The 23,816-nt window shown below is 32.2% G+C and overlaps 1 protein-coding gene across 1 annotated transcript in view; it reads left to right on the forward strand.

Annotated features, from left to right (window-relative positions):
• LOC127711747 (sodium-dependent dopamine transporter-like) overlaps nt 1-23,816 on the forward strand; it is an 85,898-nt gene that overhangs the window by 16,437 nt on the left and 45,645 nt on the right. Inside the window, exons 2-3 of the mRNA XM_052217860.1 lie at nt 5,771-5,960; nt 22,386-22,490. Coding sequence (XP_052073820.1) covers nt 22,424-22,490 — 67 coding nt within the window. The 5' untranslated portion in view covers nt 5,771-5,960; nt 22,386-22,423. The remainder of the gene's footprint in view (nt 1-5,770; nt 5,961-22,385; nt 22,491-23,816) is intronic.

Here is a 23,816-nt window from a genome sequence, read left to right on the forward strand (position 1 = left end):
TTCTTTCGTTCGTCCAAAAATAAACGTTAAGGTTCTAAGATTCTTCGGATGATAAAAAATTGTAGCTTATCTTCTTGTTGTGTCTTCTTTAGCTCTTCACATATTTGGTTGGACTGATCGTAAATTGCTAGGAGGTGAGGTTTCTCTTTATTTTTGGAATATCGTTTTTATATATCTCTGGTGTATATTTTCTTTTTAAATGTCCTCTTTTATTCATACATATAATAGTTATTCTGGATTTGAGATCTTAGGTATTTCCTTTATATTATAATGTTTACAGATATTATTAAAAAAAAGTGATAAACTATTATTTTAAAATATGATTGAGTTTTTGCTATTGGATTGTTTTATTTCTATCCAATAAAATGTCTTGATTTCGGGGTTTGGTGAGAGTGGGAGGGAGTAAATAAGAAGTCCTGTTTATAGTTTTGTTTAATTGTTTTTTGGGGTTTTAAAAATATCATGTATTTATTTCTCTCTGATGGAAAGTCATGATTTCCGGATTTCGTAATTTTCTTCAATCTTTGTACAGATTTCTCTCTATTTGGTCTTGGATTTTCGATTTGCTCAATAACTGAATGTGAATTTTTGAATTTCTCTCAAGTTACTGTAATTGATGTTTCAATTGATTTCTTGATTTTGTGATTTCGCTGTAACAGAATATGTTGATTTTTTTATTTTCCGATATCCTTGTAAAAGTGATTGAATATGATAATTGTTTGCCGACATTTTTTTCATATGTTGACATGCTTTAATCAAACTAACATTGTGCATGCATGACAACCATTGTTTGTCATAATGGTATACTCCAATCACCCAATTACCTTGATCTACTTACACTGAAATAAAGTACAAATCAATCTGCAGAGAAAAAAATAAAACAAAAGAGAATATTATGCTTTTTATGTAGATATTTATTCATGATACGTGCAATATAATGTCAAAAATAATCACCATTTACTCGTGAGAAACATTTCAGTAGTCATGTCTAAAATATGTTATACGATCTAAAATCAATCACTTTTAAACAATTTAGGTCAAAGGAATATATAGACGTTTTGATTTTTAAAATCATTTCAGCATAAGTCAATGTTAATCATGTATTTAACCCCGCCCATTCTGTTTGTGTTTGTCTTGTAATTCAGTGGTTGTCGTATGTTTGTTTTTCGTTTATTGTTTTGTACATAAATCAGTCCGTTAGATTTCTGGATTAAATTGTTTTGCATTTGTCATTTCGGGGCCTTTTATATATATATATATATAGCTTGTATTACTATGCGGTAGGGGTTTGGTTCATTGTTGAAGGCCGTACGGTGACCTATAGTTGCTAGCTTTTACGTCATTTGGTTTCTGGTGGAGAGCTGTCTCATTTGAAATCATATCACATCTTCTTATTTTTTTATATATTATGTGAATATCATAACACACATATTTCCCATATAAGCGGTGGTGTCACAAGGTCGAAAATCATATCCCGAGGCTCTGAAATATTGTCGAGGGATATGTGGACTGATATACAAAATGAGGCTCCATACCCTCTTTCACATACGCTATGATTTGACTTAAATATCTGAAAAAATCAATTTAATTAACGACTGACTATTTAACGTAACGAAGACCCCTAACACGCTTATAAACGTGTGTTTTCTTATCTATAAAGTGGAAAATTATATTTCTTGCTTCTGTATCAGCATACTATCGGTTATCTGAACGTTCCTATTTCAAAATAAAACGGCGGCCATGTTATGTAAAAGTTCAATGATATGTTGTGACTTTGGCGTATTACCCACAACTTATATTCCTGGTTAAATTTGACCCCAAGATTTTAATAGTTTTTTTTCAATCAGGCCAAAATACAAATTCCACATAGAAATATATATTACTATAAATACAAAGTAACTTCTTTTTAATTGGAACATCACTTTATAAATTACGAAGTCATGACCTCCTTATCATGCATTCGTTGCGTTAAGTTTTTTTCCAATTTTTTCAGAACTTATAACAGTATTAACCTAATCATATTTGGCCGCAACCCATGATCAAAAATATTTTGTGTCTTGGGATTCACTATTAACCTTTACACCTATAGGTTACAAAACATTTTGGATTGTATGTTGCGACAAGGATTTCCCTTAAGTTCTTAGGTAAAAAAAAAAGCACAAACATTTGCAAAATGTGAATGACTTTGGTGCTTACAATATACTCTTATGGAGAGCATTAAAACTTTCTTGAAAAAGATCCATTTAAGAACCAAATTCTAGCCTTTTTGATATTTCATGATAAAGTTTAAAATTCAAGACATCGTCCTTTGACTGGAATTTGGCACTTGAATGTATCTTTTTTTGTATTTACCTCCTAATGTATTTACACCTCTTTCGACTGTCCCATTTTAAACCCATGAGTTTTCCTTTTAAATGTAAATCTAGAAACTAAGCAAAACACATTAAAGTTAAACCTTTTCTTTGATTCGCCTAAAAAATTGAAAAAAAAAAATGTTATTAGAGTCATTCTAGTACGTTAGCATTGATTCATACCTTATGCTAGTCATTAGCAGATATTTGGAACAATGTCCGTTTGAATTTATATGAACACTCTGATAGATTCGTACATAAATGTTTATATACCATTTTACACGGATTGGTAGACAAAGTGGTAGGGTATTTGTTACAGATGAGGACATTAGTCTATGTGATTATAGATCTAGAAGGAGATTTATAAAATGATACATTTGAATATTGGCTTTTTAAAGTGTCTCATTGATTGTAAAGGACCTAATTGTTCCACAAAAATACAATATTTCAATCGATCTCTTGTTTTCAAATGTTGTGATTATTAATCGGTTTCAAATTAAGCACTCTTTTTATGTAATACAAATCTTAGATTTATGACCAATAGATTAATGCGCTAATTGTTTAAATGTCTAACACTTTGTCAAGCTTACAAAAGTTGCAAAAACTTATCGACCATCCTTTGACTTATGCTATACCCAATACAATAACTTTTGAAGTTGGCATTTTAGAAGCTGGGAACGCGTTGACAAGTTAGATGTTATTATAGTAATTACATCAAGCTGAGATTGAGGGAAATCATAAACGTGCTTTACGCTGAGTTGGTCTTGTTTGATTAATCTATTACTACTTTGTAAACTTATAAAGCATGTTATGACAGAATAATTACAGGGTTACATTACTTCTTTTTTCTGCTTTTACACCACTTATAAAAAAATTAAAAACATCAGAAAAAATCAGAAAAACGCTTCGGACGCATGAAATTATTTAACGTGTTGTTTTCATTTTGTACAGAGCTGGGTCGATACCTCTACTTGTGGACTATCAGTCCCCGAGGGTAACATCAGCTGAGTAGTCAGTTCTTCTGTACTGTCATGATTTATAACAAACCTTTCTAAAATTGTCCGTCTATAAATTTTGAAATTATAAAGAAACTAAGGTTTCAACTCCCTAGGGCGAAGTTGACCTTAGATGAATTTGGCTATTTTTTAGGTATTTTTTTGTCATATAGCTCTTCAACTTTTTCGGTTCTTATACATCCGCGGCTTTCAAATATTCGGCTTTGAACGTTCCCGATGAAGGTAAATTCAGAAAAGCGCATCGGGCGCTTGAAATTATTAAACGAGTTGTTTTCATTTTATAATGCAGCAACCATCCGTCTTGTGCGTGGGGAGAGGGCATCGGTTATTTTCTCGGGATAATGTTTTGAAACACTTTGATAAAAAAATGTACTTTTTCAATAAAATGCAGGAACAAGGATTTTTTTGGGGCAATTATTTAAAAAAAAAAAACGATAGTCCCCCTATTTCAGAAAAGTGAAAGGTTTGTTCCTAACTCGGTTCAGTTTAATGTTGCTACCCTTAGTAATCGTAGCGAGATGCCTTCTTGTATTTATGCATATATTTTTTATTTTAAATACATATTACAATAAAGACGTGTTCGTCTACTTCTCTATTTCGTCAATTGCAACAACAAAACTCCTATGCGTTTTTTAAGTCAATACCACTGGTCCCCGCGGGTATCATTAAGATTTTGTTGTTTTTATTGAAGTTAATGTTCCAACTTCCTAAGGCAAACTTGTCCTTAGATGGATAGACTTTTTTTCGGCTTCTTATTTTGATAGTCTTCTTGTGTAAAAATTATATTGTGACTTGTGGCTTTGAGCATTCGAAATGAAGGTTAATCCGGAAAAGTGCTTCGATGACAGCAATTTCTTTACTGAATACATTTTATTTAAATGTTCAGTTCGTTTATGGTGGTACTTACTGATTCTAAGGTTAAAATCTCGTAATAAAGGGCTATTTTGTTGGCTCTTCTTTGTAAATCTTTTTTTAATTTGTTCATGCAACTTTAAAATACCCATCTTACAGCAACACATTAATGTTATTCAACTAAGATTTACCCATCTTACAGCAACACATTAATGTTATTCAACTAAGATTTACCCATCTTACAGCAACACATTAATGTTATTCAACTAAGATTTACCCATCTTACAGCAACACATTAATGTTATTCAACTAAGATTTACCCATCTTTCAGCAACACTTTCATACTTACCTGTAATGCAACTTAAAAATACTCCTTAAAAATACTCCTCTTCAGTAACACATTCATACTCACCTAGATCCGACTAAAATATAAAAACTGAAAGACTCTAGCTAAGTAACGTTTTAAAGCTACATTGCATCATCATATAAGATCGAAATCCGACATGCAACATAAATACTTATTAAGACAATGTTGGAATCGAAAAATGAATCGCATGAACTCCAATTAGAGTTTCATCAGGTGTTTTGGCAGGGGAATTTATTAAGGCTTTTTAGAGACATACATTTGACCTCTGTAGTACGAATATACAAAATGCAGCATAAAGGATATGCGGACTCCTTACGTTTTTTTTTTTCTCTCGCCTGGTTTAAACATACAAAATGGGTTAACGAGTTTTGAAAATCGGTTAACAACTGTTGCCTTGTATTCATGTCAATTCATTTACTACTCACCAGTACACATTTCATTCACTTAAGCTATAAAAAAATACACATTCTTATATCTTGCCGTGAAACAAAAGACAAAAATGACAAATTATTATTGCCAACTTTTTGTCATTATGGAGCCTATAGGTAAAGTTATTTGATATCTATATCCGATGGTGAGAACATACTAACACAGCTACAGGAATGATATATGTGTAGTTATATCTAATGATAATCGCTCTGTCTAACCAGATTGTTGACTTTATTTAAGTGTTAAAATGGCTATCGATAATACACTTTGCGGGTCTGGACAATCAGGAATAATTTGTCTTCGTTCGAACAAATTCCATCGATCCCTTAATGTGTTTATAATATCTTTGCACCATTGATTCGTCCAACCATTAACACTGTTCGTTAGTTACCCTTTTCCGATACCATATACGAACTGATCCATTTTCAGCAACATTAAAGCAGTTTGGAAGAATTTTACACTCGACGTACCATCGGTGCTAAATACGGTTCAATTTACATCGATAAATCCTTTGATGAATAAATGAATTTTATCTCTTTTAGTAAATAAAATTCGGATTTTAAAATGACGATTATGAAATATAGTTTAATTAGTGGTTAATTACGATCAAACATTTGTCAGAAACGGACAATGACAGGTGCTCGTTTCAAGTGCATTTCTTTGTAAACTTATCAATATATGCAGTATTTATACATTAAATAGTATCATAGTACCAGTGTAAATGTAAATGAGATATTGCTTTTAAATTATTTCAGATCACGTGACCTCAGAAGCAAGGAATTTGTTTGCATAACTTTGATTTAGTCTAGGACCGTGAGAACTTCGGAATGGATTATCGAAAAAAGTTTTTGTAACAAAAATAAATGGATTTTCAATCAACTTTAAATCGCCAATACCAGAATACCATATTAAATTCCTCTTACATGTGTAAGACGTAAATGTATGGTAAGTACTATTTATCGTATTTACCAAAAATTATATACATCATAAAATTTGTTTTACTATTACTTTTTTTAATAGTTTGCATTGCTTGAAATAAATTCTAGCACAAAAGTCAGAAATTTAGTTCTAAGAATTATTTCATTAAAAATAGCCTTAAACACGAAAAAAAATAATTTTGTCAAATAAAACTCCTTTTTTTGTGTGTGTGGATATTTAAAAGAATTGTCGCAATATTACTAACACGTTTTGTCGATACTTACATAACTTGTAAAATGTCCTTTTAAGGTACTCATTTTTATGATATAGTATCAAATATTTCATGTAGATTTCTTAGTAAAATAATAAAACTGCAATATTTGCTAATACATGTAATTTACTGATATTTCTTACTAGATTTAACTAAAAGTAGAGTATATAAAAAGAAGGAGCTGTGGCAAAAGAGACATGCGTGAGGTATTCCGATCAGTTAAAATCTTGAGCGGTATCGCTTTGACGTTTGGTCCGCCTTAATAGGTTCCGAGTAAAAGAGAGTCGAAAGATACCAAAGGGACATTCAAACTCATAAGTCGAAAATAAATTGACAACACCATGGCAAAAAAAAAAGAAAAAGATTGAAAGACAAACAACAGTATACAAAACACAACATAAAAAACTAAAGACTAAGCAACCCCAAACCACACAGTAAAACAATGATTGTACGAAAGTAAACAGAAATAAACAAGATTACGGACCCGGACATTGCGTCCTAATAATATCAGAAGTGCAGAAATTGGACGGAGAATCATTTATATTGTTGAAATATTTGGTATTTTATCATAAAAGGATATTTGCACTAAGATTGAGGAATATTGTTCTTCGCAGTATATCATATTGCTATCGTAAGCTTCGGCACAGCTCGGGACAAAATTCCTTCATATTAATGCAATGATCCAGTCATATATTCCGACATGTGTAAAGCATGTGTTGTGCATGTCAAATAAAAAGCACAATCAACAAACCAACAATTCAACTGGCTTATCAGTATTAATCTTAATTGATTGATTAGCACTCATTTGCATGGCATTTTTATGTCCAAATCTCGCATTTTTAAGATAATAATTCATATTTCCAAATGGGAGCAAAATTTAAATGCATTAGAAACTTATTTTCCGCACAGGCGCCAGTTTAACGAAAAGTGTAAGGATTAAGACATATATATATATATATTAACCATATTATAGCTTCGTCAACAGATCATGTCAATTAATACTATACATTTACAAAACAAAATACAAACTCAGGAATTAAATAAATCAAATCAGACTCCAGACTTAAAACTATATGGGCTATAAATGTCTGCTTTCAAATAGGGTTTTTCGCGCTGATTCAGATTGTTGACGGTCACCACGTAGACATGTTACCTACAATAATACAATTATTACATGCCGACCAGTCAGTGCTGTTTCTTCTAAACATATTGAATGTATAGTGATGTTGGGTAAAAGTTAACAGATTACATATCATCAATACATTAAAAGATGAACACGCATTACAATGAAGGAAAGAGTACAGAAGCGATCGAGTCATTAAAGAAATATATTTTTTTTTAAATCCAGAAAAAAGGCCACAACAACCAATTCCAATAAAGCTTTAAGTATGTGCACGTGCAATAAATCAAAGCCATTATAAACATTAATCAATACCTATAATGATATCAGAAAGAAGTCCTCGTGTGAGAATCACTCCATTTCCTTGTTGTCCTTGCAATTATTGCTTGTCATCATTCAAATCTAAAAGTACAACTATGGCTATAATTTTAGGTTCCTTTTAGCCATTTAGCTCTTAAAATTTTACGTTTTTATACATCCATTTCTTTAGAAATTTTGCTTTGAGCAGTCCTGATGAAGATGAAATCTTGAATACTACATGATAAACCTTTACATCGTCTACATCGGTACATGAAACATGTGTGGTTATATGATGATGTTTTAGAGTTTCGACTATAACACTATATAATATATAAAATATATAAGTCATTTTCTTGATAGTGACATCACCGAATTTGTACCTACCATAAGCAACATGACGGAGGCCACTAGTGAAGCAGGATCTGCACCTGAGATCCCCCATTTGTTGCTCAGTCTTTATGTTTTTTGGGGGATGTGTTTGTCTTTTCGTCGTTTTTCGTTTGTTTGTCATGGCGTTGTCAGTTTGTCTTCGACTTGTGAGTTTTGGACTCCCCCTTTGTTTCTCCCGCCTTTTTCTCAAGTCAATTTTGGTATATGTAGTGGCGAGTATGTTTTTTTGTTTATGCTGGAGTATCCAAATCTCCCTCAAATAACTCTGTTCCTATCCCTTTTTTATTATAATCTTCAATCTGAGCCTTTCTGAGCGACTGCTGTTATGCAATGTTGGTCAGGTTATTTTCGTACAATCTAGAACGTGGTACTTCAGCAAGTTCGATTTCGTATAAAGCATGTTGCTTATATTGCGAGGTTTTGTGTGTTTTTTGTTGTCTTTATTGCAAGAATAGAATTGAGAATGGAAACGGGGAATGTGTCAATGTATGTTTTTTTTTTGCTGTTTGCCTGTTCTGTCGATCCATTTCTTCTGGTAGCCACATGTTAGATATAAGTTTGGAGCGTTGTCGATTTTCTGAAGAAAAAAAAAATGCATTGTTTGTTTCATAATTCGAGATAGGAAGATTATTTATTCTTGTATTAAATTCAAGATTAAAGTGTTGATAGTGGGGTTGTTTTTATCAAACCAACCTGAGGAAATAATATATTCTTGCTTGTTGTGCTGTTTATAAAACTGTGTGCCCAATTTCATTAGCAAAGTATTCTATATAATACGAACATTAAACCAGCTGCATTTTTATGCAACTGTCCTAAATCAGGAGCCTGTTGTTCAGTGGTTGTCGTTTGTTGGTGTGGTTCATAAATGTTTCTCGTTTTTTATATAGATAAGACCGTTGGTTTTCCTGTTTGAATTGTTTTACACTAGTCTTTTTGGGGCCCTTTATAGCTTGCTGTTCGGTGTGAGCCAAGGCTTCTTGTTGAAGGCCGTACTTTAATCCAAAATTGTTTACTTTTTACACATTGTGACTTGGATGGATAGTTTTCTCATTGGCACTCATACCACATCTTCTTATTTATATGAATATATATTGCCAAGTGGACGTTTTTTTTTATTTAGCTGGTTAAAGCTGCTGATTCGATTTCCAGCAGCTCACGTTAAGATGCCGAAAAACTATCGTTTCGCTACTAGTATAATTTGTCTGTCCGCTTGTAAATTTCTTATATAATACATAAGCACTACGCTATAGATATTATTGCGGAATCATAGTTGAGAAATATATTGTCCTGGTTAACAATAATTTTAAGTATCTATAGAATCCCAAGGTAAGAATATATTTACTCTTACTCAAATGAAGTGTTTTATACCAGAACATTGTCACGAATAAGGAAATAAAATGGCAGGTTAGTTACAATCAATTCAAAAAATGAGTTTATCAATTATAATTGATTGTTTGAACATCATTGGCCACTTATATAGGAATTTTAATGATTCAATTTTAAAATGGAAAACAAATCAGTCCTTTGGTGACCTTATGTTTTTATTTCACATTCTGCAGCTATAATGGTTCAAGCAAGGAAATGAAAACGTTATTGTGAAACATTAAAAAAGATTGTTCACAGTATTTCTTCTTAATGAAACATCAACCAATTTAGAATCAATAACGATAGGAAATTCTTTCAAATACGGTAGCTAGTAAGTTAGTTTAATTAAAGCGGGAATGTGTATACCGCACCGAGCACCGGAAGTCGCCTGAAGTGCTCGTGCTTGTATTCACGTGTTTATAGTCTGAAATATACAAATTCATACAAATGGAGACCTAGATATTCGATCAAACTTTATAACTTAGACAAAACTGTTTCAACTTAATTTAAGATGAAAAGAAAATTGAGAAAACATAAAATGTCATTCTACATGAAATCTAAGGGTCAATTATTGCTCTAGAGACCAATCCTGCAATGTAATACGTTTCATTAATTGTGAATATCACTAGAAAAAGCAGATCATGGTACTTCAAAACAAACATATACTACTGTGGTCCGAAAGTACTCGTGTGAATGAAATCCGTGTATTCATAATGAGATTGGAAACATGAATCACATTTTTCAAATATCTTTGATTTGAAGAGGTGTGTAATAATATACAAGAAAATCATAATCATACTTTATCGAGTGTCAAAAATATACACGAGAAAATAGTTGCTGCCATGTGAATCAAAACCAAATTATCGTATACTTTGCAAATTGTATATAAAACAAATCTGTTAATGTTTTACCACCAGCACTTCATAAAACAAAACAAAGTTTCTGCACATGCAATGTTTTTTACAATTAAGTTTGAAAGAAAGACAGAATCAACAGTCCTTTAGCGAATCCTTCCATATATGTGTATAAGTACATTTCTTTAAAAGCCTGGCTCAACTTCCTCTTTCAGTCAATAAGATACTGTCGAGCAGTGAGCCACGACCCCAGGCTATAAAACGTAGAGGAACAGAAACATTCTGTAACAAAGTAATTAATGCGAGTGTTGTTTCCATAGAAAGCCATTATGATATATGATCATATATAGATTCTCAAACATTTGCAGAAATTTGTGTTCTTTATATGTGACGTCATCAGGCAAGGTCGCCTTTTTTCATGACGTCACAATAGGAAATTCAGAAGAAACCAAGAAAATTTTACGTCATAATTAAACTTCGACCAATCATTTGCCGAGAACCAAGTTTTCTCTATAGATGAGAATCGTTTTTCTCACACCGGTCGAAAAATGTGAAAAAAGCATGAAAATTAGAGAAAGAAAGATCAACATACTGTATTTAAATCTGGTCCTGAGCCGTGAATACGACAGCAATCGCTAAATAAAGTATATTACAAACTTTTTTGTGTACTAGATACACACATGAGGGCACGTTACCCCGATTGGGTGTACATGATTTACAACATGCATGTTACTATGGTTAATGCAAAATGATAGCTTTCAATGATTTAAGAAGACGGGTCTTTTTGAAATTTCATTTTATATCACGGTATTTTAAAGCCAATGCAGGATATCCGATAACATTTAATGACATCATAGTGTAAAATTAAAACAGTTTCTTTTGTAATCACCTCTTGATCTTGAGACCTCAGACTTACTACAACTGCTGAACATATTATGCACAGTTATTTCAAGCATATGCTCTCTCTCTCTCTCTCTCTCAGTATTATGTCTGTATGTCTGTCCTATAGACATTTAATTTGTACAACTATTTCATTCTATAAAAAGCCTTGTTGAGATGAAATGTTGATATCATTGAATAGAAAAAAATATGCATTACATATTGTAACAGTATGATTTAAAATACTGTTGAAGTCTTAAATCAATTATTGTAGTATTAATGCTATGATAGGTCTCCATTACAGTCTTGTTCAAAGCGGTATGTTAAGTAATTAAACAAAGCCCCAATAAACATTTAAGTGTTATGATTGTGGTTTCTGTGGCCGAGTCTATCATTGTACAGATTTGTGTATTGATAACTATTGTTTATCACGTCATCCTAAGAGTCATATGTATTTCTAGTGGGAATGCAATTAATGAAATACAAACACTATAATGTTGTTAATGCTTCGAGTCTTATTACAAATATTGGCTTTGTCTTATTTCGCTCGTTTGGAAATCTTTTGACAACAAAGCTTAGCCTTCCAGTAAGAAGTAGAAGATTTCATAATAGGTTTATTAAATGTTATCATAACATATGTGTTATTTCCGTATTCGGTTGTTTCGATTTTCAATTGATATAGTTAACAATTATGTCAAATATAAACAGATAGCTTAGTTCATTTAGTAGGACTTCTTGTTTTTGGTATCAAATATGAAAATGTGCATAGCATAGTTGTGAAAAAGATTTTAGAATCATGTAATATTAAAAAAATGTTGTCCGCCGCCGCGACGAAGAACGACAGTAATAGAAATGCGACACGTGTACATTATTACGCCCGTCTGACGTCAGTCGATATGGATTGTAGTCGACTTCATTCATATAGTTCTTCATGGATTTAAAAAAACAAACATTTTGGGGTTAATAATACCAATATTTCGACCGATTTCACAAACCTGCATGCGCTAACCAAAAAAGAAAAATATGTAAGATGTTGTTATTTCATTTTCAAATTTAAATACTTGAAAATTGCTTATAAACGCTTTACGATTTATAGTAATTGACGGACTTGCTAAAATGTATATCAATATTTTATGTAAACAGAAAGTCGATTTAGAAAAAAAAACCTATGGTGTCTTCGATAGTGTCATGGTTAGGGACGACATCAAAAGTTCAATGTAGGATAAAAAACTTAATTCACATAGTTTTTCCACTGACCCCCCACCCCCTCTTAACTTAATTTGGGAAAAATTGATTGACCAATATGGCTATATGTAAAATCGATGATAAATAAAGAAAACTTGCAGCAGTTTTTACATCCCCCCCAAACTATTTGATTTAAGTTTTTTTTATCCTACATTGATCTTTTGATGTCGTCCCTTAGACAAAAAAAGTTATCCACATCCTTTAAACATGCAATAGTGTCCGACAAACAAGCTTATTGACATTACAAAATCCTTCACTCACTAAGTGAGTAGTGATTAAGTTACTCTAACTACATTTATCATCCTTAATGGGGCATCGGTGGCCAAGTGACCTCGGTGGCCAAGTGCATAAGTAATCCAACTACTGTATCTCTAGCCTGCCAACACTGAGGTTGTGAGTTCGAGTTCCGCACGTGACAGGTGCGTTCTACTCCCATCTCAATTGACTAGGATTGTTTTTTTAGGTGGTTCTCTCTGGGCACTCCGGCTTCCTCCAGCAATAAAAACTGGCCGCCACGAAATAGCCAACAGCGCTGAAAATAGCGTTAAACACCAATCAACCAATCAATCAATCGTTGTCATAAAAATGCCAGAAAACACAATTGTCTTTATATATTAATATTTTGGTTTAGTTCTTCAAAGAATTACTACTTTTTCGTGAGCAACAAAAGAAATGTAAGATTGTAATTCTCATTGTGCATGTTGTGATGACCAGAAATTAATCGATTCGACGTCCTGCATAAATTCTAAACTTAAATCGCAGTTTTTCTGGTTTGCTTCATTTTCAGTGTTACTTTTTATTGATTAACTATTGATACAAGTAATAAATGTAAATGATGTCTGGTGTTTCTGAAAAGCATGTTTAGAATAAAACCTCACATTACCTTAAACTTCATGTATAATTATGAAAAATACAAACTCCAACTACATTTAAAAAACTCTAAATTAATAAATAAATAAATACAAACTTTCATTCACGAATAGACATTTTAAAAAACGAGATCAAATGTTAAACTTTAATTACACATCTAAACACTTGTAGCATGCATTTTCAGCTATTCGATACATTACCATTGACGATTTACATGTAATAAAAATGTCTAGATCTTACTCGATAAAACCTACTTTGATACTTAAGTAATTTTTCAGATCTTGATGTTGTTTTTCAATCGTTTTTACTACTAGTAATCGCATTTTTGTATTTTTTTTGTAATGACTGATATATAATATGAAAAACAAGTATGTCGAAAGAAATCGACCTATGAACTAACTTAAAATGCAATTTTTAGACATAAATAAATTGTGTAGCCTTATCTTTTTTCAGTAAAAATAGGTATATAATTTAGACTTATACAGTTAATCAAAATATTTCTGATTCATTATCAATGTACTATTCACTTCTAAACACATTTAAAAAAACATTGATGATGCCCTTTCCCCATCATTAATCCTGATCTTTATCATTAATCTTGATCGCAGTAAGTGCTTTATCTTAAATATCCTATTGAACTTTAATTATGACGTCAATATCTTCATTACGCTATTCCAAGCACCTGTTAAAGCCACACTATTTTCCTGACAACAGTAGTTTAATATTCGAATGTAGTTAAATAAAAAAAGTAGCAAGAATGGTGAATAATATTAAACAAAACAGCAGACCACTAGCACCGGACTACTCCGAGGAAATGACAAACATCATCGATGATTAAATCATTGCCTCGATAGCCTGACTTTTTACAGTAACAAAATGTGCTAGGGTTACAAATATTCCGTACATAAAGTCCTATTTAACAATAAGCTCGATTCCGGAAACAATTGAGGAACCACACGCCAAATGACCTATATGGATGTAAATTCATTTAAAATCTATTATAATGATAAATTACTGACCGAACAAGTGGAACAATAGTTTGGGAATTATGGCGGCATGGAAACGCCCGTTTGCTAGTGGTTTATAGCTTTCAAGTCTTATAAAAAGTTGTTTATTTTGTAATGTAGTAAAAATCGACATGGACAAAAGATGTAGTATATATATCAGACAGGTAGAATACTAGTATATATCTCAGACAGGTAGAATACTAGTATACACAGTGAAGATCACTTCTAACCTCTAATTAGAACTGTCAGAATAATCTGTCATAGAACTGTTCTAAACTGTCCTAGAACAGTACTACCTAGAACAGTTCTACCCTAGAACTGTTCTAAGTAGAACTGTCAGAATCAGTTCTAGGTAGAACTGACCAAATCAGTTCTAGGTAGAACTGTCAGGATCAGTTCTAGGGTAGAACTGTCTAAAACTGTTCTAGGTAGAACTGCACAAATCAGTTCTAGTCGTAGAACTGTCAGTAGAACTGACCAAATCAGTTCTAACCGTAGAACTGTCAGCAGAACTGACTAAATCAGTTCTAACCGTAGAACTGTCAGCAGAACTGTCTAAAACTGTTCTAACCGTAGAACTGACCAAACCTGTCAGGATTGTAGAACAATTCTAAATGACGTCACTGCAATTTTTTAATATATATCATATTCTTTTGACTTATTTATATTTAAGACAAAGAGTTCTTAAAACTGTTCTATGGATAGAACTGACTAAATCAATTCTAGCCGTAGAACTGACCAAATCAGTTCTAATCGTAGAACTGTTCTAGTCGTAGAACTGTTCTAGCCGTAGAACTGTTCTAGTAATAGAACTGACCAAAGATTTGGTCAGTTCTAGGTAGAACTGTCCAAAACTGTTCTAGGGTAGAACTGTCAGGATCAGTTCTAAGACTAGGTATAACTGTCTAAATCAGTTCTAGGTAGAACTGACCAAATCAGTTCTAGATTAGAACTGTTCTAGCTAGAACTGTAGAAAAGGTGTCAGGATGACAGTTCTACATACAGTCCTAGAACAGTTCTCCTGACAGATTCTACAGATTTGATGAGAGGTTAGAAGTGATCTCCACTGTATCTCAGACAGGTAGAATACTAGTACTTTCTATATATGTTGTCTATTAAGTGATGCTCGAGGCCCAAATATTTGAAAATCCTACTAATACTACCTTTGATTAGTAGATACCTTTGAAAGGAACCAAACGTAACTATACTGAGCTAATTGGCTCGTGATAGTCGCGGGGACTAACAGCCCAACAGCTGAGGCCGAGTATTGTCCTAGTGGTTATAATTTGTTCTTTAATATACATTTATGATACCAATGTTACTGTGCCAGATGGAAATGACGACTATTAAGGTGGTACCAAACACCTTGACAAAAATAATTTGGCTCGTTTAATTTTCATAAAATTTTGACAAAATATTTAACTTGACCCTATGACAAATATATAAAAATTTCAAGAAACTTGAACCACACACTTTATCGGAAAAATTTCATTGGATATATAGTAGTTTGAAAAACAATAATTTTGATCATTGAGAAGCTTAATATTTCCAAAGCAATAGAATGTGATTAAAACGTTCAGCTGATTTTTACAGAGTTATCTCCCTGTAGTGTTATGTACCACCTCAATGTCTTCTCAGTGATGCACAAGGTCAAACTACTTAAAAATCCAAAACTTAAAAATAAATGTTGAAAAGCGAATATAACCAAAATTGCCCAAGTTTGAACTAAAACTGGGCAATGATTCAATGCTATAAATGAGGGAGATACATTCCTTAATTTATAATGATTTCCTTCTTGTTATATCTCTGCAAATTCTCTAAAACCAATATCCGCGCGCGTATTTTCATGTGACTACCGAAATACTGAGCTATTTGGCTCGTGATAACTTTCGGGTCTAACAGTCCAACGACAGAGGTATAGACCTTGGGATAATGATACTAATCGGTACCAATTTGACTGTTTCCATTTTTTTGTATTTGTGTAATTTTTTTACAACTCGAACTCTACCATATTGAACAGACACCTGTCCGTTGTAAAGACTACATGTCAATCTCAACTATCTTTTGTTATTTTTGTTGTTGGGTTGTTGTGCCATTGATGGATACCCAAGTCTTCTTTTATTCTTTTTAACATAGGAATGTAGCAAGGGATATTTTCTTTAAATTGTCTATATTATCAAAACTAATAATTTCATCATGTTTATTGTTTAGACCTAATGCGAACTTAATATTGTTATGCAATAGCTGTACTGAGAATATTTACTATTCGTAGGAATATATTTTAATAAGTAACAATATGTTCCGAAAATTAAAACATCACATCGAATATTTGTGAAAATGCATTGAAAGATATGATATGTTAATATCTCGATACAATGTAGAATAGTGTCTGTTTATATAGACAATAATTAGGTTATAAATATGTATTTTACACCAAAATTGTCAAGAAAAAATAGTTTATATTTAATATAGACAAACATATTGTTAAATATTCACATCCACTATATTCTTGTCAAAAGTATGCGTGACAACTGCGAATAACCATCGTTTGGTAGCTATTATGTAGTGAAACGTTACCAAATAATTTGAAAGTAAAATAAGACGCAGCAACGGTTTTTATTGTGCTTTTTGTCTATTGTTTTTATGTGAGTTGGTTTGTTTGTGCTTCGTACCGATTTAATGAGTTTGGAAATCATTTTTACAGTTTGTTCTTATGTTGTGCTGCGACACCACTGTCCCGCCACATTCTTTATGTGCCTGTCCAAATTCAGGAGCTTGTAGTACAGCGGTTGTCGTTAGTTCATATTTGTCATATTTGTATTTCGTAAATTGTATCGCATAAATTAGGCTGTTAGTTTTTCTCGTTTGAATTTGTTCACATCTTTCATAGCGGGGTCTTTCATAGCTGACCATAAGGTACGGATTTCTCATTGTTGGAGGCCGTACAGTGACCTATAATTGTTTTTATCTTTGTCATAATAACTCTGATGGATAGTTGTCTCATTGGCAACCATACCACATCTCCTTTTTTTTATATTTAATACAGTCAATGCTGAGTATCTGAAACACTACTACATGCGTGTAATTCGTTCTTAGTACTAACTAATAGTTCATTCTAGGTACAAACTACTAGTTACGAGCTAGTATGTTTTAGGTACAAACTATCAACAATTGTTGATACAGTTACATTTTCTATAGTAGTATAAGTTCTTGAAAAAAAAACTTCTGGCATCTTGTGGGTACAAACTACCAATGTAATGTAGATACGAACTATCCGTACACTCTTTCTATTAATGATTGGTAGTATTAAGCTACATGCTAGCAATAGGCTCTAACTACTATAGTACGTTATACGTACAAACTAATATCGTACGCTCTGTGTTCGTTCTTGATACACATCACTGCTATGCTTCAGATACAACTTAGTAGTTTGCCTCAGTTGTGATAAACCAGAAAACTCTGGGTACAACTGCCAGTACGCTGTAGATGTTGTCTATCCTATAGGATATCATTCTTCTCACAATTTAGAATATTTTCATTTTGCTTTAAGTATCGTACTATCGTACACTGTGATATTGGTGGCTGCATTTGGGAAGAGGCTTCATATAACAACATCAAATTCGTAAATGACAATAATGATTTAAAAATTGTTACCATTGATGAGGTTTCCGGCCAGTTGGGACAGCACGTGAACACATGGCGGGGTTAAACGATATTATTTGGATTTCTACTCTCTTCTTTTTAATCTCAATCAATGGATTAACAAATGGTATTTTAATGAACGTACAGTACAAATCAGTATTAAAAAAGGTGAACGGACAGAAAGTCTCAGGACAAAAAGCCACAGGACATAAAGTCACAAATTTGATACGACAAAAAGTCACAGGACAAAAAGTCACAAATAATTTGTTTATAATTGTTTAAATATATAAGAGAAAGTTCTTGGAATAATTTCTTTTTATTACACATTTTCATTTAACCGTTCAGGAATTGTTTTATGCCTTTATAAATGAAGATGTTTCAACTGTCTATCATGAACTTGAGGATAAATTCATGTCACCATGAAGCCATTTAAGTACCAAGCCACCTTGACAAATTGTTTTCGTAACGAGTATTTGATAATTATTGATTTTGATTGGAATAATTTGTTAACAGAAGTTGCTTTATATACAATAGTCAAAGAAAAATACAAAAAATATTTTTTTTATGTAAATCAAATGTTTTCTTAATCAAATAAAAATAATCTCAAAACTGAATTGTGACTTTTTGTCCTGTGACATTTTGTCCGCGACTTTTTGTCCGTGACTTTTTGTCCTGTGACTTTCTGTCCTACATTCTTAAAAAAATACTTACCTCAGTGATATCGGTAAAATATAACGTACATACATTGATCGGTTGATGACGCTACTTTCAGCACTATTGTGCTATTTCGTGGCGGTCAGTTTTTATTGGTAAAGGAAGCCGGAGTGCCTGGAGAAAACCACCGACCTTCAGTAGGAAAATTGACAATCCTAGCCAATTACGCTACTTTCAGCACTATTGTGCTATTTCGTGGCGGTCAGTTTTTATTGGTAAAGGAAGCCGGAGTGCCTGGAGAAAACCACCGACCTTCAGTAGGAAAATTGACAATCCTAGCCAATTAAGATTGAAGTCGAATGCATCTGCCTCGTGCGGGATTCGAACTCACAAACTCAATGTTGACAGGCTAGTGATACAGTAGTTCGACTACTAAGTTCGACTACTTAGACCACTCGGCCACCGAGATCCCTAACTTACATACAAGAACCATCACAACAGTAATCATTAATACCGTTTCAAGGAATGCTGAAATAAGATCGAGTACTTAGCTTACTGATGTAAAATTATGTCGTTCAACACTGTAATATCAATACTGTTTCGGGGAATGCTGAAATAAGCTCGAGTACTAAGCTTACTGATATTCAATCATGTCGTTCAACACTGTAATATCGGTGGTTGTACTTCTGAGTTAACAAACTAATATAAAAAAGGGACGATCTTTCGTTCCCTATTATTAATTTTACTTTTTTGGGGTGTGATGTTTCTTTGGCTCTATCGTACGGTGTTTATTATCCCAACTCGTTCGCAATGCCCGTGTTTGTAGAGAGGTAAAGATTTCAATAAAAGTAATGTAGTTTTCTCGGTATGAATTGTCTTGCATTTTTCATGTCGAGTCCTTTTTAAAAATCTTTCTTTGCGGTATGGGTTTTGCTCATTGTTGATGGCCGTACGATAACCGTCTTCGTCATTTGGTCTCTGGTGTAGAAAGTCGTTTCATCAGCATTCTTACGACATCATCTTATTTTGTATTACAGGAAAAGTACTAAGTTAGGGATTTCGTTTCCACAAATTGATTAAAACCTTTAGTAAATTATTTTGTAGAGTTATATAAATATTTCGCATGGAATTTTGCCTGTACCTAAAGAAAACTTATTCCAACGCAGTATCACATTCCTCATGTGTACGGCGATGGCGTTTATAGAGCCCGTAAATTTAAATACGATTCATGTAAACTTATAAAAATCTTTGAAAACACTAATTCTAAAAAAAATATCAATTAAACACTATAATAATATCTTTTCATATTGTTTTCACCGGATTTGTTATTAGTAAATGAACACATAACTAAACATGTACAGTTATGAACACTTACGGTCCTAAACCTGTCGATTCTTAAACATATTACGAACGGGATAGCACATTCTCATTTAACGGGGATGTTGATTGCAGAGCCTGTGAATTAGATACGAATTGTGTATACTACTCGATCTTTGGAATAAACTATCTAGAAGGTTATCAATTTAACACTGTAATAAGATACCTGAACTTTGTTTTTATCAGTACTGACATTGATTTTGTTATTTGTAAATAAACACATAACTAAATGTGTACCTTTATACAGAAATGAACAGTTATGGTAAAACATCCTGTCGACACCTATATTTTGGTATTGTACAAGGGCAGGTTTTTCTCGGACTATTTTCCAATGTCTTTACACTAAATCCACATTATATTAGTGCCTGTCACAATCCAGGACTGTATATCACAAAAAACGTACTGATTGTTCAAGACTTACGATCAATTTTATTCGTAAGATGTTTGGTCAAACCTTGGCCAGGGGCCTGTAATTCATTGGTTGTCGTTGCTCGCTGTCGTTTATTTTTGTTTTTAGTTTTGTACATAAATCAGGCCGTTGGTTGTCTCGTTTGAAATGTTACACACTATGTCGTGTTGGGGCCTTTTATAGCTTACTATACGGTATGTGTTTTGCTCATTGTTGAAGGCTACGTCATTTGTTTTCTGGTGGATAGTAGTCTTATTGGCAATGATACCACATTTTCTTATTTTTATAACAAAAATTACAAGAAAAACTCGTGTGCAATGCCAGAGTAAATCTGTCCAAAGAATCAATGCAAAAAATAACGAAAAGAAAAGAAAAAAAATCTTTCAAGTAATTTGGCGAATTGAAGGTAATCCAAAAAATACCGGACGCAAATGATTAAAACAGCAACAATGTTATCAAAATCTTTATCTTTAAACCTATTAAGCCAAAACAAAAAATGATTAGGAAAATATCTACTCTGGTTTGCATTTTTATCATAAACACTAATGGTGTGAAATGCTACTTGTCTTTAATCCTGGAGATAGAGGAGTACCAAAATAAATCTCTTTTAACATTCATTACATTTTTTTTTAAAATGACAAAGAAAAATGTTCTTATCTAACAAATTCAAAATACACATTCAACAATCAGAAGCAAACGAAATTATATTAATTTATTTGTATATTTCGAAAAAAAACTGGATTTTTAATGCAGTGAAACCTGTCTAAATCGAATCTTCATAAACCGAAAACATGTCTAAATCAAACATGTTCTTAAGTCTGGTTTCTTTGGGTTTTTATGAAGTTCGGTCATGTTTTGTTTTTCATAACAGTTAGAGAACACATTGCGTTAAGAGGGACACAGTTACTTCAAACCAATTACTTTTTTTTATTTTTGGATTGCGATCTTATTAACATATACCTAAAATGTTTTCTAACCAAATACTGTATCGTATGACATTGCAGACGTTTCCTTCCATTCACCCCGTGTCATAAAACGCATATTTTTTTTCCTACTGAAAAACTTAGGTATATATACATAGAGCAAATTCTCTATATTAAAATACAACATTAACTTTTTATAAGTTAGCTTAGTGATTGCCAACAATAAAAGGCAACAAAATAAAAATCAGATTCAAATAATTTTTAAATCTAACAGAAATCGAATTTAAATATTTACCAATGCTATTCATACACACGATTTATTTGAAACACAAATTAAGGGCATCTTTTTTTAAACCTGAACTTAAAAGAAAATATTTAAAATGTTTAAATTCTCTGTGAAAATGTTTCAGTTATCAAAATATGATATGTTCATATACGTCAGCGCAAACAGTATCCTAAATAGTATTTTAGTAATAATACAATATTAGTTTAGCCACTTGTAGAAATATCGAGTATCAATTAATGTTTCATTATTATTCATTTTACTTAAAATATCTTAAGTGATAGTCTGGTCATTCATTGATTCAAGTATAATTCACAGACCATTTCGATCATTTAAATTCATTTTTACATGAAAGACTCGTACAAATAATTCCTATAATGTATCGAATTTTTCTGGTTTCACCATTTCAGGACGTCTATTAACAACAAACGTTGATTATTCCTATTTAAGCTTGATAAAGTTTTTGTAATCATTTGAAATCCTAAGTTATTTGTACAGCTAAGTTTTTACATTAATTGGAGTTAAATCTTCTGCTTCGGATAAATAGACAAATTGACATCGATTTTAGATAGTATATGTATTAAAAGTTAACCCGGTAGATTTAGTTAACAATCTAACATAGCAAGAGACAACTTCCGAATCAAGATAGTCGGTTCTCCGAATTTTCCCGAGTGATAGCTGAGTTTACGAGCCTCGGAGCTTGGCCTGAATTGAGCAAGGGACTGGAAAAATTAGTGACAACGGCGTAGAGTGAATTTTATAGTACAACTGTGCACTCTGTAAGAAAAAATAACTATGAACCTTGAAATTGGATAAAAAAATACAATATTATTCTGAGTTTTGATTTTTCGGATTTTTTTCAGTGACGCTTACACAGTAATGACGTAATTTACAACTCAGAATGAATGACTTTGAAGCCGACGTTAAGCCACTCTCTGTAAATGCAGTGGTGGAAACAACACCTCTAGGTATGTAGTCGACTTTTTTTTTCTCTCATTTATTTCTTGTTTCAGAAGTTTTTAAATGCTTGATTTCAAAGTAACTGTTACCTTAACCTTCAAATAAAACATCTTTTCACGTAATCTAAAGTTCTCTTTTGTATAGAAAAAAAACATTTTTACCATAATAACAGTAATCGTCATTTAACGTCAGTTCAAGGAAGTAAATAAACTCATCTGATAAAAGATATCAGGATTAAAATTTTGTACGCGTTTTGTTTACAAAAAACTCATCAGTGACGCTCGAATCGAAAAAAGTTAGAAAGGCCAAATAAAGTACGAAGTTGAAAAGCATATAAGAGTAATAAATGCAACTTATTTCTGTTTCACAATAGTATGTATTCCAGTCGTAACACATTTCCAATAATTTGTACTTGGTAACAAAAATTACCTTCATGCATAAAACGTTATAAAAAGCTATATAACACATAGCTGAATTTAAGATCATTGACTTGTAATGTAAATTTCGTCATCAGTTAGATCTTTTATTTGAAACTACTAAATAAATGACGCAGTTGTATATAAATTATATGTGTACATTGACTTAAATTAATATTTTTCTTAAAAAAAAAGAATAAAGAAAATTTCAAATCAATATGACTATATTTTTGCACAGATGTTACCCTATCAAAACAGTTATTAATACAAAATATTTGTGATCATGCAAAGTATGTTTAACTTAGATAATAATATTGATGATTGTAAATGTTTATTTTGATTTTGATTCGGTCGTTTTTGTTCAATTACGCATCGAATTTTCCGTTTAAATTGTATTTGTTAGCACTGCATCCGTTTAATGAATTATCTTTTTTTTTTTATATTAAAGTATTGTTTGTTTAATTATCTTTTGACAAAAAAAAATCATAGTTGATACACACTTTCAAGCTTCTAACAAACTAACAAACGAGGTCAACATACGGTATGTGTTCACCAAAGCTTAAGCTCAACCCTATTGTCTTGAGTTGAAAATAGATATATCCTTGGCAGAGATTACGCAAGATCTGTGATAGCAAATTCCTAAAAGAGCAAATACACATGGGGGAAACAACAGCTAGCCTGCTGGCAATGATTTTTGTACTTCTAACGTTCACATAGTATTATATTTTTGTCCCTAAAACTCTCTCTTTTTATTTCGGTGAGTAGGATGACAAAGTAACAGAGATACAATAAAGAACGCAAAACAAAAACAAGAAAACAGTTGCAATAGCACTTAGCTGTTTAATATCGCTATTACTTGGAACACAGACACATTCACTAGAAGAACAATACTAAATAAATCCGTTTCAAATAAACTCA

This window comes from Mytilus californianus, unplaced genomic scaffold, assembly GCF_021869535.1.
Source record: "Mytilus californianus isolate M0D057914Y unplaced genomic scaffold, xbMytCali1.0.p SCAF_8, whole genome shotgun sequence".
In the NCBI taxonomy this organism is placed as follows: domain Eukaryota; kingdom Metazoa; phylum Mollusca; class Bivalvia; order Mytilida; family Mytilidae; genus Mytilus; species Mytilus californianus.